The sequence below is a fragment of the Cheilinus undulatus genome, linkage group 19, assembly GCF_018320785.1.
Source record: "Cheilinus undulatus linkage group 19, ASM1832078v1, whole genome shotgun sequence".
Classification (NCBI taxonomy): Eukaryota; Metazoa; Chordata; class Actinopteri; order Labriformes; family Labridae; genus Cheilinus; species Cheilinus undulatus.
In genome coordinates, this window is record NC_054883.1 from 32,278,071 (window position 1) to 32,303,089 (window position 25,019).

Here is a 25,019-nt window from a genome sequence, read left to right on the forward strand (position 1 = left end):
CTCTGCAGAAAACAACTGTTGGTTGGGTTCTTCACCAGTCAAAGCTTTATGGGAGAGTGGCAAAGAGAAAGCCACTGTTGAAGAAAACTCAGATTAAATCTGGACTAGAGTTCACCAAAAGGCATGTGGGAGACTCCCTGGTCAAGTGGGAGAAAGTTCTTTGGTCTGATGAGACCAAAATGGAGCTTTTTGGCCATCAGACAAGACCCAGTCACTGCACATCACCACAAACACACCATCCCCACTAAGAAGCACAGTGGTGGCAGCATCATGCTGTGGGGATGCTTCTTGGCAGCTGGCCTTTAAAGGCTTTTAAAGGTAGTAATGAATGCAGCAAAATGTAGGAACATGCTGGAGGAGAATCTTATTCAGTCTGCAAGAGAACTAAGACTTGGGAAAAGATTAATTTTTTAATTTATTTGGTTAAAAAACAACATGGTGACATTTCTTAAACATCCAAGAGGGTGAACACTATTTAATGGCACTGTATGCTAGGACATCCAGAGCATGACCGGGGTTGTGTCAGTCCTCCCTCCTGCCCAAGCTTGCCTGCACATTGCTATATCCTTTAAGGTAAATAGCAACTTTGCTGTGGCACAACAGTTTCCATTACTTTTAGTTTTTCCTGTCCCATCATTTTGTCCTCAAAATTTGAGGTTTCTTTGAAGGTAAGGTTATAAAGTTAAAGTAGGTATTTCTGGCTCAACCTCACCAACTTTCATGGTACATGGAGGGTGAAAAAAAGTCTCGGAGGAAACACAAAGCTCCAGCAACTCTTGTATTTCAGAGAACAACTTATTAGACAGACTCATTTTGGCTTGTAGCCTTCATCTGGGTCATCTGTTTCCTCAGGGATCGTTGAATTTGGCACAAACTTTTACTGAGGAGGCACACACAAGGCAAGTCCAGACACACTTGTACTCCAGAGTCCATTTTTTGACTAGTGTGATTGCCCCAAACCTGATCTTGCTCGGCCCTGGGAGAGTTGGGAGAGGCTGGCTTCGTCTAGGTACAGTTGCATATGCACAAGGGCAGAATAGACATAATGTATAACTCACACATTTGCAGAGGTGTCAAGTAACTAAGTACAAATACTTTGTCACCTTACTTAAGTAGAAATTTTGGGTATCTATACTTTACAGGAGTAATTATTTTTCAGCCTACTTTTTACTTCTACTCCTTACATTTTCAGGAATTATCTGTACTTTCTACTCCTCACATTCTAAAAATAGCCTCGTTACTCCTATTTCATTTCAGCTTGTTTTCATTCCAGCTTTTTTTCTCCCTTACATTACTTTTACTTTTATACTTAGTTTAAGTAGTTTTGAAACCAGTACTTTTACACTTTTACTTGAGTAAAAAGCTTGAGTTGATACTTCAACTTCTACAAAAGTCTTTTTAAACCCTAGTATGTATACTTCTACTTAAGTAAGTTCTCTGTCTTCTCCCAGAGAAAGTGCTTCTTGTAAACTAAAACCATGCATACTGCCTTAAGAAATGTTGACGTTTGGATAAGAGGTATCTGGCTTGGTTGGGCCTTGAGAGTGTGAGTGGAAATTGAGGAGGGGGGACAGTTGTGTTTTTGCATGCTACGGGGTAACTTTACCTTATGTGAGAGTTGCCTTAGACTCAGTGATAAACTTCTGGGAATTTGATGGTCATTGATCAGGATGTCTGCATGTCAGTCCCATCCTTGTGGACAAAATATCCCTGAAGTTCTGTAAGTAAATTCTGTAACTCTAGACTAATCTGTCATTTTATTTATTGATAAGCAACCCTTTTGTGTCTGTTTGTTCTGCTTGCTATTGAAGATTTCATTAAAGGTTAAATCAAAGTTGTGAAGCATCTGACTAGTTTAAGTTCTTTAGTATGTGAATGTTGTCTTTGATTCTGGAGGTGCTAAAATGAATTTGTCCTGACTTTTCCACCTCTATTGCATCTACACACCCAGTTTAACTCAGACCTAGCCTTGGCAGCTTGAATACAAAACTTTAAAATGACCCTTCTGACTTCTTCAAAGGGCTTTACAAGTTGGATAAGTATGTAACTGTTTAAACCTAAATTTAAGACATTACTCTGTAATTCAGACACTGTCTCAGGTGTTTAGTTTTAATATCTTTTGACCAGGTATTCTTTCATTAAAACTCCCCTATAAAGTTTCAGTAGATCCGAAGAAGAAAGAGTTGGACGGTGATGTGGAGAAAGTGGTCAAGGAGTGAAGTGATATTGCGGCCTGCCAGAACCATCTCAGGTTGCAGGTCAGGCATATCAGTTTGTTTTTCTTTAGGGCAGGACTAAACCCTCATCTTAGCGACAAGTTAACACCAGTCTGATGGTTATTTATGGTCGTCTCTGCTTTCTTTACATGTCCCTGCTGTGAGATCATTCACTAAGGACTTTACATTCAAATAACTATGCAGATATTTATCTGAGAAAATACCAGACAAGTCTGAAATACTACAAGGATGACTCTATTTTTGTTGTCCTGTAAACTTGATCCCATTTTCCCGCTGACATTTTTCAGGTTGGTCAAAGTTAAGGCTGCCTGCCAAAAGAAACAAAGCATATAAAAGTGTCACCTAGAGAGCAGTTTTAGTGAGAACAGAGCCAGTGCTCTCACAATGGAAAAATTTGATTAAGCATACCCTCGGGTTCACTTTGGGTGGATATAACCAATAAAGTAATGTTGGAGTTGTCTTTTTTTGGTGAAAATTTGATAAAGTGGCTCCTTAAACGCCCCTCCAGTAAAGAAAACATTACAAACAGCTTTTTGGATGCATTTCAAGCAGAGGAAATTAGATAGTGAACCCTTAGTGACCCTTGGGGTGCTATGTAAAATATGTAAATATAAACAGAATGGAATGGTAATTCTTTATACCGTATATACGTAACTGAGCGTCTGCCTCCAGTGTCAGGCTGGTGTATTTGTGACAGCAGCAGCTTTGCCTGAAGCATGAACACTTTTACACGAAGAAGACAATGCTCATTACTCTGATGGTGATATTAGATTAACTTTTATCCTGTAGGGACGTTACAACCCCCATTCCAGAAAAGTTGGGACACTGTACAAAAATGTAAATAAAACAGAATGCATTGATTGCCAAATCTCATAAACTCTTTTTTTTATTCACAATAGAACATAAACAAAATATCAGATGTTTACAGTGAGACATTTTACCATTTCATGAAATATATTCGCTCAGTTTGAATTTGATATAAGCAAGACATCTCAAAAAAGTGGGGAAAGGGCCATGTTTACCATTATGTGGCATCCCCCTTTTTTAACAACAGCCTGTAAATGTCTTGGTAGTGAGGAGACTAGTTGCTGGCCTTCAGGAGAGGAATGTTGTCCCATTCTTGTCTGATGTAGGATTCTAGCTGCCCAACAGTCCTGGGTCCTCATTGCTGGATTTTTCCTTTTCTGATGCTCCAAATGTTTTCTGTTGGTCTGGACCGCAGGCAGACCACTTTAGTACCTGGACTCTTCTCCTGTGAAGCCATGCTGTTGTGATGGATGTGGTACGTGGTTTAGCATTGTCTTGCTGAAATTATCAAAGCCTTCAGTAACAGAGACACTGTCTAGACGGGAGCATACTGTATGTTTCACAGGACATGGCGTCTGTTGTTTCTAAAATTTATTTCAGATTTTGATACATCTGACCACAGAACAGTTTTCCATGTTGCCTGAGTCCATTTTAAATTAGCTCTGGTCCAGATAGAGATGAAAGTGTTTCTGGATCCTGTTCACATGTGGCTTCTTCTTTCCATGATCCAGCTTTAACTGTGATTTGTGGATGAGACGGCCAACTGTGTTGACAGACGATGATTTCTGGAAGTGTTCATGAGCCCATGCTGTGATTTCCAATACAGAATCATGCCTGTTTTTAATTCAGTGGGCCCTGAGGTCCCTGAAGATCAAAGCATCAAACACTGACCCTCAGCCTTGTCCTTGCTCACCAGGTTTTCGGCAGATTCTCGGAATCTTTTGATGATATTATGGACTGTAGACGGTGGGTTATTCACAATTTTATGTCAAGAAGCATTTATCTGAAAATTTTCCACACTTCTTTGATGCAGGATTTACACAGATTGGTGACCCTCTGCCCATCTTTACTTTAGATATACTCTGCCTCTCTAAAATGCTCCTTTTATGCCCAGTCATGTTACTGACCTGTTGCCAATTGACCTGATTAGGTGCAAAATGCTTGTCCAGCTGTTTTTCATTAGTACTACTTCCTTTTCCACCCTTTTGTTGCACAGCACCCCAACTTTTTTGGAATTGAGGTTGTAGATTTTGACTTGAGACACTTCTAGTAAGGTCTGGAGTGTACTCTTTTTTATTCTCTATAAAGACCTAACATTCATTTATAGCGATGCATCATACTAACAGCATAATATTGAGATATATTTATTATGTTTTTTGGTTGCTGATCTCTTCTATCAGCCTTGGGTTTTCTCCATTTTTGCTGTAGCCTTTGGTCAACGCTAAATGACTCCCAGCTGGGACCTCCTGTTAAAGAAAGTTCAAGATAGTGAGATTATTGTTTTGACCCAACAGAGCAGTCGGAGCTAAAATACAGAAAGGGCATCTTTTAACAGCTGCCACTGTAAACTCTTGAGTCAGACCTTTGACCGTGGACGTTGACCGCGTCCACCTCCAGGAGCCGATTCAGGCTTTATGAGACAGTAAACCCAGGTTCAGTGATTTATGATGCCATTAAAGCTCAGGTCAGCTATTTAATCATTACATAACCAAACACGGGGTCTATTAAAACAGAGTGCTGCAGCAGCTTAACGGCTTCTATTTACAGTGAGATGTTTGTGTACAGAAAATAAATTACAGACAACAGTGCTGGAGGAGAGGAGAGATGGGGCGAGAGATACTGAGAGAGGGGGGAGAGATAGCAATGGTAAAAAAGAGAAAGAACAACTGGGTGAGAGGAAGAGATAACAAGAGAGGAGATAAATGTGCATCCTTTTCTGTCTCTTGGCCTCAGCTGTTGTATCAAACAGTACTGAGATGGGCTAACTGGCTTCTTTTTAGCTGAAGGGTGGTGTGTGAACCAGTGCTTTAAAGCCAAAGCTAACTTGTTGATCCCTGACCTTTACTTTGGTAAACAAAGTAAAATAATGTCATAGTTTTATTAATACCTTCAACAGTTTTCTTACAAGGGTGCCATAAGGGTTGTAGATTCTTTCTGTGTGACTTCAGCCCCCAAACTCTTCAAAGTTTAAAGCAGTCGTATCGCCCGTCTCTAAACACCTGAGCGTAGATGTTTGTGTTCCTCTGTCCCTCCAGGTGTAGCCTTTCCGCTGCAGCTGTGTGACAGTGTGAGCGCTGTCTGTGTTTGTGTGTCTGGCGCCCTGAAATGGCAGCTTGTAAACCCGACAGCGTCCCCCGCTGCTCGTCTCGCCCCCTCAGTCTCTCTCTGTGGCGGCCTTTGACTTGTGTAGAGTTCAGGACCCGGCTAACATGTGTACAGGTGTCTGCAGAGACAGGTGGAGGGAGGCCGAGCTCTGCTTTGAATTTTCTGTCTGCTGTGAAATCGTCAACATCAAACAACCTCCTTCTTTCTGCTCCGTCCTCCTGTTACACCCACTGCAGCCTGGAGAGTCCGACTTACATCACAAACGCTCTGCAAACAAAAAACATAAGGATGACTTTATAAAGCAAGGATGAAATATTAAGCTATTTAAAGGTACATGCATAGAATATTTTCAAAGAAAAATCTGAAGTAATTAGAAAATGATTACTCAGAGAAAATCCTTTGCCTAAGATTTCTTTTTGGTTGAACTGGTCCCTCAATATTGGTCAAATATGACATAACAGTATCTACTGCCCCCTTTGTCCATATTCATAAGTAGATCTACTAAATATTTGGGATAGGACACCATACAATACAATACAACTTGATTACACACCATACCTTACCATAACATGTGATCTTATACAATATGATACAATATGACACGATACGTTACGATATGATTTGATACATGTCACGTTGCAACACGATTCGACACAATACATCCACGTAATCCACAAAAACGTCACGCACTTGGACCTTGCTCATTGGGTCCGATGCGTTTTTATTGCCTTCACTGCGAAAATTCGTAGAAGGTGGCAAATAGTTTTGCACTGCGAAACTGTCTCTCCGTCACTTCTTTAAAATCCCCCTGGATCCATCCGGACAGAGAGCTTCATTCAGCACCCATTCATGCGTCGTAGCACTGGTCCACGTTGGAGAGATTGAGAGCAACTTTTTAATTCTGTCTCTGTTATGACCTCTGAGTAGCTTACAACTTACGCCTTTATCTGTTATATTTCCATAGCTGATATCCACATTACACACCTGCAAACTACAGTGTTTTAAGTTTGGTTTTGGGAGTGGGAGAGAGGGAGGAGTTGGACGGATGTGAGCGAGCAAGAGAGAATAAAGCAACAGGCGCCAATCTGAATCATCAAGCACCCACCTATCTGTTATATTTCCATGGTTTATATCCACATATTAAATGAGCAAACTTTGGTGTTTAAAGTAAGGTTTCAGGGCGAGAGAGGGAGAGAAAAAGAGGGGAGGGATCCGACAGGTTTGAGCAAGCGAGGAGGAAGTAGCGGTCACTGTTGTGAATCATCACTCACCCATTGAAATGACTTGGACTGATGCGAAATTTCACATAAAATCGAACCTGTTCCGGAAAAAAATGACGGAAGAAAATTTCGGCATCAGTGTGCAACCTTGATTAGAACAACATGAGCTCGATTTTCTTTTTTACATCCAAAAAATTTGGACGAAATAATCAAATCCAGTGTGCAAAGGCCTTAAGACTAACAAAAGTAGATCTTTGATGACTAAAACTGACAAAAAATAAGTTTAGTTTTCATCAAGATGACTATAACTAGACTAAAATGTAATGCAGTTTTTGTTGGACGTTCAAAATCTGTGATAATTCTCCACTCCGTCAAATAACAATGTAGCTGTAGCTATTCTGCCTCTCAGCTGTAGAAAGCAGGGACCCCAGGTTTACCAGGGTGCAGAGAACACACTACCATGATTTGGTACCAGATTCAGGCAAGAAAATAAATGCTTGGATTAAAGACTGAAATTTGAGGACTTTTTATGGGCTAAAACTAGACTAAAATGTTCTGAGTTTTCGTCGACTAAAACCAGACTAAAACTAACAAGGATAGAAATGACTAAAATGTGACTAAAACTAAAAAAGATTTCATTTAAAGACTAAAACTAAGATTAAAATTAAAAATAGCTGCCAAAATTAACACTGGTACTGTATTATAAAGGGTAGCCTGTTTTCTAAACTTGTGAACTCATGAGAAACATGAAACATTAAAGCAAAAATGCAGTATACATATCACTGCAACTGTGGGCTGAGCAGCAAACAAGTTGCAACATCTATTTGATAAAAAGTGAGTGGGTGCGTCTTATCCCTCCCTCCTCCAAGCTCTGTCTAGGACGTCCGATAGGCATTTGTTAGTTACTCTTAAAATAGTTTTTTCTTGCAGAGGTTTGCAGGTATTTTTTTAACTTGTGTTTTATTTTTTTTATTCATGTCAAGATGACTGCATCCATCAGTCGATTTTTCCATCTCATCCTTACTTTTCTCTATCTTCTTTTTCCTCCACGTAGATAAAATATGACTTAATTCTGCTTTTGTTTGCACAAAAACGTCTGACTGTTGAGACAAAGCGTGCCGTGTTCATCCTCATTAGTGGCCTGCATGCCAGTCTTCCTGCCTAGTGAAGACGAACAACGTTAGCACGTTAGCTCTGGGTAAATTAAATGTGTGCTGTCACTGAGGCAGCTGCAGACGGAGCCACCTCAGACAAACTTCAGCTGTTCACCGAGGCTGTTTAAAGAGAGAAGGAACAAAGGGCCAAGAACAGAGTGGACTGAAGGAATTTACAGCTACATTAAGAGTGTGAGTGAGTGAGCGCTTCTCTCTTAAATAATGGATTAAGTATCTATAAAAAACACCCACAGAGGAGCGTTGAGCGGGCGGCTGTTTGTGCGGTAATGTTTTAATCGATCTTAAAAAAAACAAAGAAGCTGGAGCATTTCCAACGTAGTTTGCAAAGAAGGTGACATTACAGAAAAAAAAAAACTAAGATTTTGACCACAAAGGAACTCAAGATGGAGGGGCAAGAAGTAATTACAGTTCTGTGCCATTTACAGCTGTGCTTACTAGTCTTTTAAGAACTTTATAGTCCAGAAAATGGTATTTATGGTTTAAAACCTTTGTCTAGAGCCCATTTCAGACAAGACAAGTTGACAGTTTACATCCAATGAAAGGTCCCCACACCTGAACCCAAAATGTGATAAGTCCTGTCATTACATTCTTTCAGTATTCTTAAAGTAATCAGATTACATGTGATTTATGGATGCAAACATGTCTGACTGCCTTCAGCTGCTCTCTAGCTCAACAATACCAACAGAAATACATTTAACCTCCTCATTATGGGCGTCGGCTGTCAGGAGGTTATAGCCCAAGTCTGCTGTGGGTGTGCGTCTTTATCCAGATTATGTGTGGATCCATTTTCAGGTGTAAGTGTGTCACAGATTAGGTGTGTATTCTTGTCCGTTTGGCTTCACCTTTGTGAGTTTGTGTGTCCAAGGCTGGCATTGGTCACGGCGGCCGCTCTCTGTTCCCAGACTCTGAATGTATTCATGAGTTAGCTGTTGACTCAGATAGTTAGTTCACCTGTCCTCTCTCTCTCTCTCTCTCTCTCTCTCTCTCCTGCTGTGCCTTTGTCGAGACATTTAACAAAACTTGCCAAATTTCCTCCTCATCCCTCAGCAGAAAACCTCCCCCCCATCCCTCCAGCTCCCTTGTCCCTTTGTAAAGTTAAACTCCCATGATGTTTAGCAAACAGTGGCGTTTGAAGTCTGCAGGGATGGGGGGGGATTTCCTGACGAGTAGTTTTGTCCAGATCTGCGAGTCAAAGTGAACAGACGGCACTTTTCCTGGCAGTGGGAGGGAGGTTTGAAGGTGAAGCCTGAGTGTTTTCTCAGCCAGGATTCCTGCTGCTTATGTAACATCAAATCTGACTCATTCAGCCCTGACTGCATCAAAATGATGCTGATGATCACACAAACACACTATACTTTACTCACAGCGTACCTGGAGCTGCACGTGAGCTCAGACTAATACTACAGCTTACGTAAGGATGTTTTATAACTTCTGTATCCACTCTGTTAATGTCCAATCATTATTATAAACATTCATGGCAGAATGGGTCATTGATGTATGGGTTTTCCCTTTTAAATCCTTATTAATCACTATTACTTTTATTACTTCTTTTGGATTTGTGATATATACACTATATGGACAAAAATATTTAGCCACACTTGTTAGTTTTTGCAATCAGGTGTCGTGCCATAGGTGTAACCTAGCCGTGCAGTCTCAATTTGCAAACATCTGTGATCCTTAATGGGTCGTTCTGAAGAGCTCAGTGGATGCCAGCTTTGCAATAAAATGTTAGGTGAAATTTCATCCCTGCTGGATATTGCACAGTCAGCTGTAAGTCATAATCTTAGAAAGTGGAAGCATTTAGGAACAACAGCAACTCAGCCAAGAAGCAGAAGATCACGTAAAATCAAAGAGCGAGATCAATGACTGCTAAGGCTCACGGTGTTAAAAGTCCCCTGCTTTCTGCTGATTTCATAGCTGAAGAGTTCTGAACACCCACTTGGATTATTATTAGCACAAAAGCTGTGCAACAGGAGCTTTATGAATGGGTTTCCATGGCTGAGCGACTGTATGCAAGCCTCACATCACCAAGTCTTACACCAAGTGTCAGATGGAGTGGTGTAAAGCACACCAACACTGGACTGTGGAGCAGTGGAATAATGGTATGAGGCTGTTTCAGGGTTTGGGCTAGACCCCTTATCTCCAGTGAAGGCCATTCTTAATTCTGCAGCATACTGAGACATTTTGGACAATGCAATGCTACAATCAGTGTAGCGTATATTTAAAGGAACAAACCTAGAGATCACATGTTGATATTACTGAGCTTCAAAAATGCCTAAAGGCAAGTCTCTGCCTCCTTTAGGTGTAGAAGTGCAGTTAGGTCCACAGGTATTTGGATGACATGGTTTTTAGCATTTTGTTTCTATAGTACATCCCACTATAATGGATTTGAAATCAAACAATTAAGATGTGACTTAAGTGCAGACTTTAATTTAAGGGGTTTCATGAAAATATGGTGTTAACCATCTAGGTATGACAGCCATTTAATTCAGAGTGCCTCCATTATAAGAGGTTCAAAAGAGATTCCTGATGTGGCATGTTCCTTCTTTACTTCAAGACAAATGAAGCAGATCAGATGTCTAGAGGGGATTTGTTGAAGCTCTTGGAAGGAAGTCCAAGGAGGTGTCAATGCAAGTAAAGGAGGCCATAATTAGTTTGATAAACAAATAGAATTATCTTTCAGAGATGGCAAACATTTTAGGATTTGCTAATCCTCCAGCTGTAATAGAGCACCGTATTGGGAGGATGTTGTTCGGGTGATTTTCTTGTGATGCATGTCAGGTGTGGAACGTGCATGCTTGAGTTGCCTACCTGGAGTAGCCTGCAGGTGTCCTTTAATTTTTTGAAGAACAGAGTCAAATGTTGTTATACATTAAAAAGTATGCAGGAGTGCATGTACAAAATGACTCACTGGCATCCAGTGATATAGGGGTATGAGCATTTATACTTTTCAGGGGTTCGTGTTTAGTTGTTTTTCTGTTTGAGTAACCTAAACTACTTCTCTCTAAAAGCCCCAAAGCCTTTGGAAGAGTTTACCTAACTGCTTGTTTAGATAACCTAGATACTTTTCATAAAGGTGGCATGGCTCTGATTGGTTGTTTCCTTGTGTTTTGTCCAGCAGAAAGATGATATCAGCCTATCAGAGGGCAGCACGGTGGACCTGAGGAAGCCAGGAGAGGAAGAGGATGAGTACTCAGAGATGGCTGAAGAGGCAATGGACCCAGACAACTGCTTCCCTGATGGTAGGAAAACAAACTTACACACTCATGTCCTGCAAGAGTGTTAACTTTGTTATTATCTGTCGTGTAGGAAGAGGCATCTTCTGACACCCTTCTCACTTTGAAATTTACATTTTAGATCTTTCAACTCTGCAAAGATGGAATCTGAGGCTTTATTTTCAAGCCATAACTTCTCTGACCCCCTGATGCTTAAAGTATAACTGCTGTTACATTGCATCTCGCTACATGCAATCACCTACAAAACACCAACAAAAAGTTATGCCCTCTATGAAGTTATATCCAAAAAATGTCCAATAAAATCACATTCACAGTCATCAAATACCAACACTTTTTCATGACCCCCTTTGGCATTTCATACTTTGACAAAAGACGTCATTATATCTGTCCTTTGTTACTGCAACCATACACTTTCACATGCTAAACATGCACTGATTCCACCTCCTTCTTTGCCCTAATACTTTCATTATGAGATTTATGATCTTGTTCTGACTAACCCGGGTGAAACACAAACACCTTGTTTCCTTCCTGACTCAGCCTTTTCCTCCCCGTGCACAGAGATTTGTCTTGGACTCAGATTTGCACAGCTAGCATGACCACAAACAGAGACATACTGTAACAGAGGAAGGGCTGGGGGAACACTGGAGCAATATATGCTTACCAACAGATGATGAAACCCCAGGAGAGGTGATATAAGCTGTGACGGGTTTTATGTCGCAAAAAGAAAGCATTTTTATCATTCTCTATGCTGATGACATAGTGGTGTACATTTGGGAACTGTTCAGCAGTTTCAGCTCAGCTTGTTTGAAGTTTACTCAGATAAAATGGTCAAAAACTTTGCCGGACAGTTTCTGAGTTCATGCAGGGTGAGACAGGAGAGTCCTTGACCATCCTGAGCTTGTGAGGCTCTAGTGAGCCTGATGCACCTGAACAGGTAAGTCGAAAGCATCTTCTTCTAGTCATTTTGGAAGTGGCTTGGTGATGAACTCTGCCTATTGCTGCCCTCTTTCTTCTCCTTAAATGCATTGTTTAACCATTGGGAGACAACCTTTAGTCAAGCTTTGTTTGTTCTTGTTTAACTTTATAGGCTAAGCCAGTGTTTCCCAATATGTGGGCTGTGCCCCCTGTGGGGCCCCGTCCCTTCAAAAACTGCTGTTTCTGCACACCATGGGCCCATTTCAGCCTCTGAGGTGCACAGTAGATGTGAAAGTAGATAGAGGGTCATGTTGGTTTCTCAAAAATAATAACGTCCATGGGAGCAGGATGGTTCCATTAGACTTAAATGAGCATCAACAATTGTTGCCTCAAGAGGCTACCATGGCTGCCCCCTTCTTCATTCTTCTTCCTGGCAGAATTGCAAACCAACTATGAGCATACTGCCACCTCCTGTATCATGCATACATACACAGGCACTGAGTGATGTTACTGATGTAAAAGCAGATCAGCAGAGGATAGTGGAGAAGGGAGCAATTGCACCCAAACACAGTCAGAGTTTTCAGTGTGGTGTCAGGGTGATCTAGAGGAAGTCTTGACCAGACTTCCATGACGGTCTAATCAGCATTAGTTATAATTTTTGTGTCAGTTAAACTCACATTTCCTGTAGCCTTACAGTAGCCGTACACTCAGAGAACAGGTTAAGTCACATGATGATTTCATAAGCCGATCCCATCCCCCTCTTGGCCCAATACTTTCATAATGAGATTTATGATCTTGTTCTGACTAACCCAGGTGAAACACAAACACTTCCTTTCCTTCCTGACTAAGCCACTTTTCCTCCTGGAGCTCAGAGATTTTTTTTTTTTTAAGTCTCAGTTCAGCGCTGCACGGCCGTGGTACAGAGACAAAGAGGCATGGACAGAGATGGTGAAGGGACAGATGTATGTTTTTATATAATAGCTGACTCCACATCAAAGTTCTGTGAGATAGAGGTGTTCTTCTAACTTTTATTTGTTTATTGATATTGCTCAATTGACTTTCAGAGGTAAGCTGAGGTAAAACCAAAAAAGCTTGGACAGAATTAGGCCAGCCAGCCGGAAAACCCACTCCGAAGAACAAACACAGAAAAAGCATCCCCAGCTGCAGTGACGACACAAGACTCCAAGGAGGACGAGCACTCCTACAGATGTATTTTAAACCAACTTGAACTAAAATAAACTCTGACCTTATGTAGATTTTCACCTGGATTTTTACCCTCATGCACCCAAAAGTTTGTTTTTGTTGTGCATATAAAAGTTTCTGCTTTGCTTCACTGAGAACTTATGCAATATTCACAAGGTGAGGCTGAAAGTTATGTTACAATGAGGTTAAAATATCCTGAGCCCTGTTTGCATGTAGTCAATATTAGCAGGAGCCTCTGATAATTTTTTAATCATTGTGAAGGATGTTGGATTTTAAATCTTTTGCAAATCGACAAATCAAATTATTGACCATATTTCAGTCTGCACAGACTTCCATATGTAATACAGTGTAATACAGTCTGCAACTTTTTCTGCACCTTTTTGAAGTAAAATTGTAGAGGCTACACGGGAGTTGGCAAGCAATAGATTTTAAAAAGCTTCAATAAGCTATATAGTACTTCTCTTTTAGTTTTTTTCTAGATTTATAATAATAATTACAATATAAAAGTAATAATAATAAATGACTTGACTTTGCTTAATTTACTTCCTTTAAACTATTCAAATCCACACGTGCATCACTGCTTTCTTAACACACAGCACTTCTGCTCTGCCTCCCGCAGCTTCTCTTTACATGTACCTGCTATATGTCAGTATTATTCATCATGTATGTAATGCATATCACACTTTGCATTTTAAAGGTGTCATTCAGTGTTCAGGGCTCAGGCTTCCAGGGCTGATCTGCACGCTTGTTTTTGGTGTTCATCACAACAATCCAAAATCAATGGAGAACAAAAAAACTTTGTCAGCAAAGCTGCAGAAAACTGTTTAAACTATGACTGAAGAGATTCATATTACATGTAGGACATTGCACTTCTTGCATACATTGAAGAAATTTTTTTTTTGGGGGGGGGGGGGTGTTCTCAGGAAATGATGGATGTGGCGCTCCTGAGCTTCCTCTCAGCTGGTAACTGAAAGGAAGCTCAGGAGAGGAGGGCAGAACTTTCGTCCAAGTGGGGAGGACCAACTGAATCTGGGGGTGATGCTTAATCCCCACATGGCATCATGAGGGGAAAATCTGAGCATGGCTTGTTTAAGCACACATTTTCACATTATGTCCCCTTTAAAGGTGCAATGCACACTGAAATTCTCTGGAGGTAAATGCCACTACTGGTGACAAGTAGCTTATACAAGGGAACTGCTAAAGTACCGAAATATCCCTTTAAAGGGGACATATTATACAAAAATCACTTCTTCAGGCTTTTCTAACACAAATATGTGTCCCTGGCCTGTCAACAATCCCGTCAAGTACCAGAAAAATCCATTCCCTCTCCCCCTCTCTTTCTCCACCTTTCAGAAAATTTGTGCTGAAACAAGTCATTCTCAGATTTTACATCTAGTGACCTCACCAGGGGCCTAAGCACCTAAGCACCCCCAGGTTTGATTGGCCCTCCCCCACTTGGAGGAGAGTTCCACCCTCCTCTACTGATCCTCTCAGCTACCAGCTGAGATGCTGGATAGCTCAGTTGGTTACCCTGCAGACTACGGTCTGGGAGATTGATGGTTCGGATCCCAGTCCAAGCTTTGGGAAAAAAAAGTGTCTGTAACATCATCACGAGTGCTGCATTCATTTCCTGAGAGGGGTGTGGTTAGGGGCGGAGTCAGACAGCTAATTACCATTTAAAGCCACAGACAGAAACGGCTCGTTCTGAGAAGGGCTGAAACAGAGGGGTTTTTAGACATGCAAAAATCCAATACTGGAGTGTTTTTTCAGCAACAAACTTCACAGGCATGTTTTGGGAACAATGTAAACTTGTCTTAATAGGGTAAAATATGTCACCTTTAACAGGAGAGATGTTACAGTGCTCAGCTTCCTCTTGTCCTTTCTGTCTGATAATGTGCAGAGATGCAAAGATGACAAATGCAACCTCAGTGCATGATGGAAGAGGATGGGGCAATCATTCCTGAGTTTATTGATCACAAAAGGCTCACTATAGATCTTAAATATGCAAAATAAATACATGGGAAAATAGGCTACACGACTACATGAAAGCCTTGTGTCATGTACTCTGGCTGCATCAGGAGCTTTCTGTGTATATACTTGCTTATGTGGAATGCATTGTTCCTGGAGAATACAGAGTTCTAAATTGCATGTGCATTCTGACATACTGTATATCTGGTTGGTGTGCCTTTTTTTTAAATAATTGTGTTTATGGCAGCGTGTGCAAAGGCTGCAGAGGCAGCAGTATTTAAATTAGAGGTTTGTGTGTTGTACTGGTTTAGGTCATAGAGAGTTTGGACAGAAAGCTTAATGACTGCCAGCACAAAATGAGATTCAGCGCTATGTTACAAAAGTTAACTAGGCCTTTCCTCAGTAATATCCATAACTTAAATAGCTCTTTGCATTTTAATATTATCATCAGGAATACATAAAAACAATGTAAAGAAATCCTGTCTTAGCTTTTCAGCAGCTGCAGACCTGAAACTTTATCCTTGAAAGATCAGGAAAATCAACATGTCATTGCTGCTGATAAAGCTGCTATCAGAAGTCCCACCCCTTCTTGATTTTGATTGGCCAGTGAGGTAGAAGTGACATTGATGAGCATGGCATTGTGTTTAAATTAATTGTGTTGAAATTTACTCTAAAGATGTTCAAGACTTGCACAAAAAATACACAACGCAAAATCATCAATGGGCAGAGAAATAAATGGAAAAATGTCAGTTTATAAACATACATACAATACATATTGACTAAAGTCAGAATTATCGGGGAAAAGGTGCCAATATTTTATATATTAAAGACATAAATGTTAATATCAATCAGAGAACAGCTACCCTGCCTTCATACAGTAACAGGTTATTTTCCTGTTCACCTCCAGAGACAGGCATGTTTCCTGTAAGAGGTGCACAGTGAGAGTACGGCTGCCAAACGGCAGATGTTGAATTAACTTTGATTCATTTAGAAGATTGATGCGTCCATCGCAACTGTCCCAACACGCCGCCCGCTTCTCCCTGATTCAGCAGAGTCCTTCACAGCAGGCAGACGTTTGTCACCAGCTGGACTCACATCGACTTCTGGAGCAGAGACAGCCGAGGGATGAAACATGAACAAAACTCGTCCTCCGCTTGGTGGTTCAGTCATCAGCATGTCTGTGTTAGCAAGGGAGATACATGAGGAGGAGCAGGCAATGTCAGGAGAAGAAGCAAAAGAAAAGGAACTGTACAAAGAGGGGAGGAGCAAAGAAGACGAGAGAGAACGTGAAAGCAATGAAAGAAGGAAAAAGAAGAGATTTGCAAGGTCAAACAAATAAAAATAAATGGGAATGAAGCAATGATAGAGATAAGAAATGAGAGGCAAAGATGGACCAAATCAAGAAGAAAGGAAAATCACTGCATATTTTATCACACCCAGCATAATTGTTTTTATGCTGTGGCTGAGCATGATTCTCTCCCCTAAAATGCAGCAGAACATCCATGCCATCGACAGATCATATATGTGGCCACAGCATTAACAAGCACGTGGTGCTGATAGCAGGGATTCACTCACCTAAAATCTGCCTCATGTATCCATGCGTCTGCCTCCAGAGTCATGCTGGTGTATCTGTGCTGGCAGCGGCTTTTCGTGTATTATAAACACTTCTACATGAAGACACAGACTCTGTCTTCCCTGTTCTGCTCTCTCTGACTGCTGATGGTGATATCAGATGAACTTTTATCCTTGATCAGTCAAGAAACTCTAATTCCACAAAACTTGAGACACTGTAAAATGTAAATAAAAACAGGTCAGTATCTGTCAAATCTCATAAACACATATTTTATTCACAATAGAACATATCAGATGCTGAAACTGAGACATTCTACAACTGACTTTGATGGCATTGACACATGTCAAAAAAGTTAGGACAAGACCATTTTTACTATTGTGTCTACTATTGATACTATTGTATCCCCTCTTCTTTTAACAATAGTCTGTTAATGTCTGGGAAGTTGTCTGGGACAAGTTGCTGGAGTTTCTGGAAAGGAATGTTGTCCCATTCCCAGTAGAATTCTAGCTGGGTCGTCTGTGCTGGATTTTGCCTTTTCTGATGCTCCAAATGTTTTCTATTGATGAAAGGTCTGGCCAGTTCAGGACCTGGACTCTTCCACTGTGAAGCCATGCTGTTGTGATGGATGTGGTTTGTGGTTTAGCATTGTCTTGCTGAAATAGTCTAGACCTTCCCTGATGGAAGTTGTCTGAATGGGACCTCTCTGTACTTTTCAGCAATGATAGTCCCTTTCCAGATGTGTAAGAGTCCCACACCATAGGCTCTAATGCAAGCCCATACCATCAGAGATACAGGCTTTAGAACTGAGCCAGGATAACAAGCTGGATGGTCCCTCTTCCCTTTAGTCCACAGGACACAGCATCTGTGGTTTCCAAAAGATTTTCACAATTTGATTAATCTGACCACAGAACAGTTTTCCATTTAGCCTCAGTCCATGTTAAATGAGTGTTGACAGACAATGATTTCTGGAAGTGTTCCTGAGGCCATGCAGTGATTTCCAGTACAGAATCATGCCTGTTTTTAATGTAGTGGCCCCTGAGGGCCCAGAGATCACCAGCCTCCTATATTGACCTCCAGCCTTGTCTCTTGCTCACAGAGATTTATCCAGATTCTCTTAATCTTCTGATGATATTGTGGACTGTAGATGGTGTCATTTTCAAAACCTTTAAATTTCACATTTTTCAGAAACTTGTTCCACAATTTTTAGACACAATTTTTCTAAGATTGATGAACCTCTGCCAGTCTCTTCTTTTGGGAGACTCTCTAAAAGACTCCTTTTGTACTTAGTCATGTTACTGACCTGTTTCCAATTACCCTAATTAGCTGCTAAATGCTCCTCCAGTGGTTTTTAATTGTTTTTACTTACTTTTCTGGCCTTTTGTTTCCCTGTCCCTACTTTTTTGAGATGTGTTGTTGCAGTAACACAAAAGGAACTAATATTTTTCATGAAATGGTAAAATGTCTCAGTTTCAACATCTGATATGTTGTTTTTGTTCTATTGTGAATAAAATATGGGTATATGAGATTTGAAAATCATCACATTCTGTTTTCCTTTAATTTTACACAGTGCCTCATTTTTTTTTTTTTTTTTTTTTTTGGAACCGTGGACATACATGACTAACATCACACATGTTGCAATGTGCCTATTTTGCATGCACACATCCCGGTGGATCAGTAATTGATAGATGGTTAAGGCCTCGTCAACAGTGCAGCATTTTGGGGTTTTTTTGATGCACAGTGCTGATGTGCTCTGAATTTATGTTCCACGTTTAAGAACTGATGCATTTTTGTGCTTGAGAGATGTCATTAAATTTTGCTTAACAGCACACTGGAGACTTGATTAGCGTTTTAATAAGCTCAAACTGTTTTTAAAATGTCATTCACATTTTAAGAAAGAAGCCTTAAAATCGAAGCATGTAAGTTTACATGAAAGGAGCCTGTGGAATAGTTGAGAATAAGAGGGAAGTATAAGTGAATGAAGGGATGAAAAGTGGAGGATAAAATGAAAGCTGGAGGAACATCTAAGTTTAGAGGACAGGAAATGTGAGTCAATGATTTTTCGGCTTTGACCTTGCTGTGATCACCACATTTTGGGGACAAAGAACAGATTTGTACGTCCCGCATGCTGCTGCTGCTGCTGCCGCTGCTGCCTCCCTCCCTCCTGACTCAGCTCACAGTCCCCTCTCTCTGGACCAGTAACACCAGTATGCTGACACAGCTCGGTGTCACTGTGTGCGATCATGTGTGTGTGTGGGAGCCCAGGTTCCTGCCAGTCGCCCAGCTGCTGCAGAAGTAGGCCAGAAAATTGACTAACAACAGCAGGCAGACACCAGCTGTGTGAGTGTGTTTCCAGAGATGCAGAACGGCCGTATGGAAGTTGGGCTAAAACAGTGGTATCTGCAGGGTTTAGAGTGGTTAAATAAAGCTGTAGTTTTGCGTTGATACTGCCATATACAGTGTGCCCTAACAGCATGCAAGTGTCAGATATGCATCGTGCCTTCCACTTTGCATCCCTTAAATGTTTAATCCTCTGGGCGGTGGTTTAGGTCAGCTGGTAGAGCAGGTTCCCTTAAACAGAGGCTACAGTAATGATGCAGTGGTCACACGTGCAAATCCCAATTCCAGCATTGTTTGGTGCATACTCTCTCTGAATGCATTTCCTGTCTTCTTTCAGCTGTTTTTTCAAAAGAAAAGCAAAAGCCTAACAAATAACATAACATAAATATACTAGATTCTCCCCTTTGTTCATTTCTGTTTGAACAGTATGTCATTCTGCACTTTTCTCTTCAGGATAGAGGAATAAAGTTCGGTGCTTTGTCTCATGACGTTTTTGTCCATCTGAATATTTCTGCATCCCTTTTAACACAAGTCAGAGTTTTACAAGGATGCACCAATGCATCAGTTTCAGTAAAGTGATGATTATTTATAAAGCACATTAGATGATAGCACCTAGTAGAATAAAATACAAAACTATTTACAACACGGGGTAAGAATAAGACAGTTTAAGGCTGAGTAAGGGAAAGAAAGTGCTTCATGTACTCTTGCACTGTGCTGGAGTGTAAGTGTGAGGCTGTGAGGGGGAAAATCAAAATAAATGCACATGGGAAATTGTCTTGGTTACAGTTAGAGTTAGCCTACAATAGTATGATGGTGATGCACCTCGACTCTCAACCGCTTGAATCCAGACTTAGATTTCTAGCCAGTTTGAAGCAGTGTGGGGCAGGTCTAAGCAACACTAGAAGTGTAGGATCCAGCAATTCCATGTGGGTAAAGACCCTGTAAAGTGAAATACAAATTTTTTGTTTTAGCACACTAGGTATGTTGGATTATAGTTGTTGTACACATGTGAAAACAATGAGATCTACGGTACATGTGACTGAATTGTGGATTTAGGCTGTTAAAAAGATTTTCACCTCTTTCCTGGCTTGATTTAATTGGGCGGGGCCAATATGTGGGCATGTGATGTCACGAGCCTCATTTGCAGCCTCATTACCTCCACCAAGGAGGTTATGTGATCGGGTGGGTTTGTTCCTTTTTTAGCAACATAACTCAAAAAGTTATGGACAGATTTTGATGAAATTTTCAGGAAATGTCAGAAATGGCATAAGGAAGAACTGATTAGATTTTGGGAGTGATCCGAATCCCCGTCTTGATTCAGGAATTTTTTAAGGACTCTGTACTATTGGGAGATAGGGCTAATGGCGGAGGTCTGCGCTGTTACCAGCAGCATTCTGGGTGTGCTTCTGTTCAAAGTTTTGGAGTTTATAGAGTTCGCCCGGTCGAGGAGACGAGTCAGAGCGTAACAGAGAGAAAGACAGCGAATTGTATCGAGAATACTTACAATGCTGGGAGGAATAGAGGAATATTCACCCTCATCCATGACTTCCAGTCATCCAGTGAGACCATGGGTGAGACTGTCAGTGCATCTGTTGGCACCGGCAGGTAATGCTTCCACCATGACAGTCCACCTGTAGCGAAGCCAATGCTTTGCCTCACCGTGTTTTCTACCCACCGAGGAGGGAGTGATTGGCAAATGCCGTGGTGGGGGGCACATGGGGACAGATCCAGGAATTTTTTAAAAGACTCTTCACCATTTAGAGAAAGGGCTAATGGCGGAGGTCTGTGCTCTCCAAGTGTTTTTCTAGTTTTTGATTATATCATTTTTTTCCATCTAAAAAGTTGTCTGTGGCTCGTAAACCAGGGTGACATATATCAGTAGAAAGTTCTGGGACACATGACATCATTAATGCTGTAATGTTTATGTAGCTGCAACACTTTATGAGACATAATGGGACTGAAAATTCATCCTCATTTGTCGTGTATTACAAGCTGCTACTTCAACTTTACTGCTCAGGAATTTACTGCTTGAATACACAACAGCACACATCACACCAGCACAAGTTGGTGCCTCTTTTCAACTGCTATTCCCCTCGTTAGGTCATAACTGTGCTCTGTTAAGCAACTAAAACATGTGGAGCACTGATTTGTCTCTGAGAACACTTCTTAGTAAGGACAACAGGTGAGAGGAGGAGGACAACGTTTAGATCGTCATGCAGGAGGATGGACTAGACCTTTTTCCCTTTTATGATTTTTTTTTTTCAAACTCTGGCTTATATACCAGGAAACTTATAGTCCAGATTCTGCAATGATTTATTTCGCAATACAAAAACATCAAGCAAGCAGTGGTCAAAAATTTGCTGAGGGCCATCCAAAAAGATGGCCTTAAAATGTTGTGGGACTGAATCCACGTTAATCTCTTCCCTAGCAGCCATTGTTTACAGGCTTGCAGTCTTTTCAACTAAACCACACCTGTAGCTACCGCCTCTTTCTCCTCAAATGATGCCGATTGGTCTGGCCAGCCACAAGCATGTTGGCTTACAGCTTTGCAAGATGGATCCACCTGATGACAGACATGGAATCTGGACAAGCCATCAACTTTACAGGGTTAAAAAAAAAAACAACTTTATTTCTATGAGGCTTAAAATCTTGAATATGTGGTTTTAAAGAAAGCTGCTGGTCAAACCTGTAAGACTTAAATGTTGTAGCTGGTACTTTTTAGTTTATAGAAGGGTTAAAACAGGAGCAGCATGAGATAAAATATGAGAAAAGGAAGATTCCAGGATTCATCAGCAGTATTTGCTCTTTATTTACGCAGGCGCTTTTTATCTTTATGGTCACATTTTGTGAAGTTTGCGGATTTATCTGCTGTGGTTTCTGTTCCACGTAAAGCTGCTGTTCTGTCCATGAAGGATTGTGACTCTCTGTGTCTCTATGAGTGTGTGTTTGCGAGTGTGTGTTCCCTCACGCTGTGATTACAAAGCACAAACAGCAGCGCGCCTCCCTGCTGCTCTCTCGGGCTGTCACTAAGACAGAGTGTGTGTGTCGGCCTGAATGGCGACGATCCCCCGTCGCTAATTATTCATCACACAGGAAGAAAGGTCGGGCGGACGGGAAAACCTCAGCCAGGCGAGCTAACGAGTCGGAGCTGCGGCGTAAAAGAAACTCCTCCGATGAATGAAGGTCAGCGGGCCGTTCGGTGATACAGTCAGACCAGACAATGGTGCTTTAGAGCGGGTTAAAAGGAGGATATAATTAACTACAGCTGAGAGGAAGGGTCCAAAATGTACTTGACCCCAACTTTTAAAGGAACATTCTGCTAAAGAATTAAAGGAAACTCCCAAGCACTTTCAGACTCTCAGAAAAGTCATTTATTTGCAAAATTTTGGTTCTAGACCTTCAACAGGCAACCAAAGTTATAACTGTGGCACACGCTGGGTCCGAGTTTTTCACACGTTAAAAAAAAAATCAAGCTCATGTTGTTTTAATCAAGTTTGCACACTGACGCCGAAATTTTCATCCGTCATATATTTTTTCGGAACAGGCTCAAATCTATGCGAAATTTCGCATTAGGTCATGTCACTTAAACGGGTGACTGATGATTCAAAACAGTGCCCTCTGCGTCCTCCTCGCTTGCTCAAACCTGCCAGACCCCTCCTCTCTCTCTCCCTCTCGCACTGAAACCTCACTTCAAACACCAAAGATTGCCCATTTATTATGTGGATATCAACCATGGAAATATGACAGATAAAGGCATAAGTTGTTATCTACTCACAGGTCATAACAGAGATTGAATGATAAAGTTGCTCTCCATTTCTCCAACTTGGATCAACGCCATGAAGCATGAGCAGGTTATGTATGAAGCTCTCTGTCAGGATGGATCTGGCGGGATTTTAAAGGAGTGACAGAGACTTAGACTCGCAGTACGAAACAATTTGCCACATTCTACAAATTTTCACAGTGAAGACAAATAAAAATGAATCCTGCCCAGTGTGCAAGGTCCAAGTGCGTGATGTTTTTTCGGATAATGGATCCGAAAAAAACGCATCCGAAAATAACGGACGCAGTGTGTAAAGACCGTTACTGTAGGACCCTACTAATCAAAATGGGTCCCTGCAGAAAACGTGCTAAAAAATCATATGAATTAACTTTTTTTAATTAAAACTTAAGTCTTTTAAATAGCTTCAGCCCTAATCAGAATTATACAGTTTTTATATGGACCCTAGCAACCAAAACAGGTCCCTGCAGAAAAAGTGCTAAAAATAATCATGTGAATTAATGTTTTTTTCTTCTTTTAAAGCTTAAATCTTTTAATTAGCTTCAGCCCAAGTTTTTATTCTTTTTTTTTAATCTTTAATTATTTCAAAATGACCCAATTGGGTCCGGGGCCCCCAGAGGGTTAATCAGCCTGACACACGCTCATAGATGCACATGAATAAACACACAAATACACTATATTGCCAAAAGCATTTGCTCACCTGCCTTGACTGGCACATGAACTTAAGTGACATCCCATTCTTAATCCATAGGCTTTAAAATGACATTGGTCCACCCTTTGCAGCTATAACAGCTTCAGCTCTTCTGGGAAGGCTTTCCACAAGTTTTAGGAGTGTGTTTATGGGAATTTTTGACCATTCTTCCAGAAACACATTTGTGAGGTCACACAGTGATGTTGGATGAGAAGGCCTGGCTCTCAGTCTCTGCTCTAATTTGTCCCAAAGGTGTTCTATCAGGTTGAGGTCAGGACTCTGTGCAGGCCAGTAAAGTTCATCCACACCAAACTCTCTCCTCCATGTATTTATGGACCTTGCTTTGTGCTCTGGTGCACAGTCATGTTGGAACAGGAAGGGGCCATCCCCAAACTGTTCCCACAAAGTTGGGAGTATGGAATTGTCCAAAATCTCTTGTTATGCTGAAGCATTTAGGGTTCCTTTCACTGGAGCTAAGGGGCCAAGCCCAGCTCCTGAAAAACAACCCCACACCATAATCCCCCCTCCACCAAACTTTACACTTGGCACAATGCAGTCAGACAAGTACTGTTCTCCTGGCAACCGCCAAACCCAGGCTTGTCCATCAGATTGCCAGATGGAGAAGCGTGATTCATCACTCCAGAGAACGCATCTCCACTGCTCTAGAGTCCAGTGGCGGCGTGCTTTACACCACTGCATCTGACGCTTTGCAGTGCACTTGGTGATGTATGGCTTGGATGCAGCTGCTCGACCATGGAAACCCATTCCATGAAGCTCTCTACACACTGTTCTTTAGCTAATCTGAAGACCACATGAAGTTTGGAGGTAGCGATTGACTCTGCAGAAAGTTGGCGACCTCTGCAGACTATGCACCTCAGCATCCGCTGACCCTGCTCCGTCATTTTACATGGCCTATCACTTCGTGGCTGAGTTGCTGTTGTTCCCAATCACTTCCACTTTGTTATAATACCACTGACAGTTGACTGTGGAATATTTAGGATTGAGGATATTTCACCACTGGACTTGTTGCACAGGTGGCATCCTATCGAAGCACCATGCTGGAATTCAATGAGCTCCTGAGAATGACCAATTCTTTCACAAATGCTTGTAGAAACAGTCTGCATGCCTAGGTGCTTGATTTTATACACCTGTGGCCATGGAGGTGATTGGAACACCTGATTTCAATTATATGGATGAGTGAGTGAATACTTTTGGCAATACACCATTATTTTCATGCAGATGCAGTGTGTTTTTAGCTGACATTACTGCAGAAAAGTTTATTTAAATAACCTCAGATGTTCTTGTAAAAATGTAACAAAAATTCCAAACACTTCAGTCCTGCACACAGACACTAACACACACATCTGTGCTGACAGCGGGCGTTAGATTAGCCGCCCCATTGGTCGTCTAAATGCCAACTCATTGGTTAATGTTGTGGAGCTGCACGTCACGCAATAGAGAGGGAATCAGGAGTATTTGTGTGTGTTTCTGCTTCACTGAGCGCCAGGTTTGGCCTGCAGAAGCTGCAGCGGTGGCGTTGTCGTCTCTTGCTGA

The 25,019-nt window shown here is 41.3% G+C and overlaps 1 protein-coding gene across 1 annotated transcript in view; it reads left to right on the forward strand.

The window, feature by feature from the left end:
* The window catches only part of LOC121527710 (sodium channel protein type 4 subunit alpha-like), a 211,113-nt gene that overhangs the window by 153,231 nt on the left and 32,863 nt on the right, over positions 1 to 25,019 (forward strand). The window contains exon 22 of the mRNA XM_041814736.1: positions 10,886 to 11,006. Within this exon, the coding sequence (XP_041670670.1) occupies positions 10,886 to 11,006 (121 nt within the window). The remainder of the gene's footprint in view (positions 1 to 10,885; positions 11,007 to 25,019) is intronic.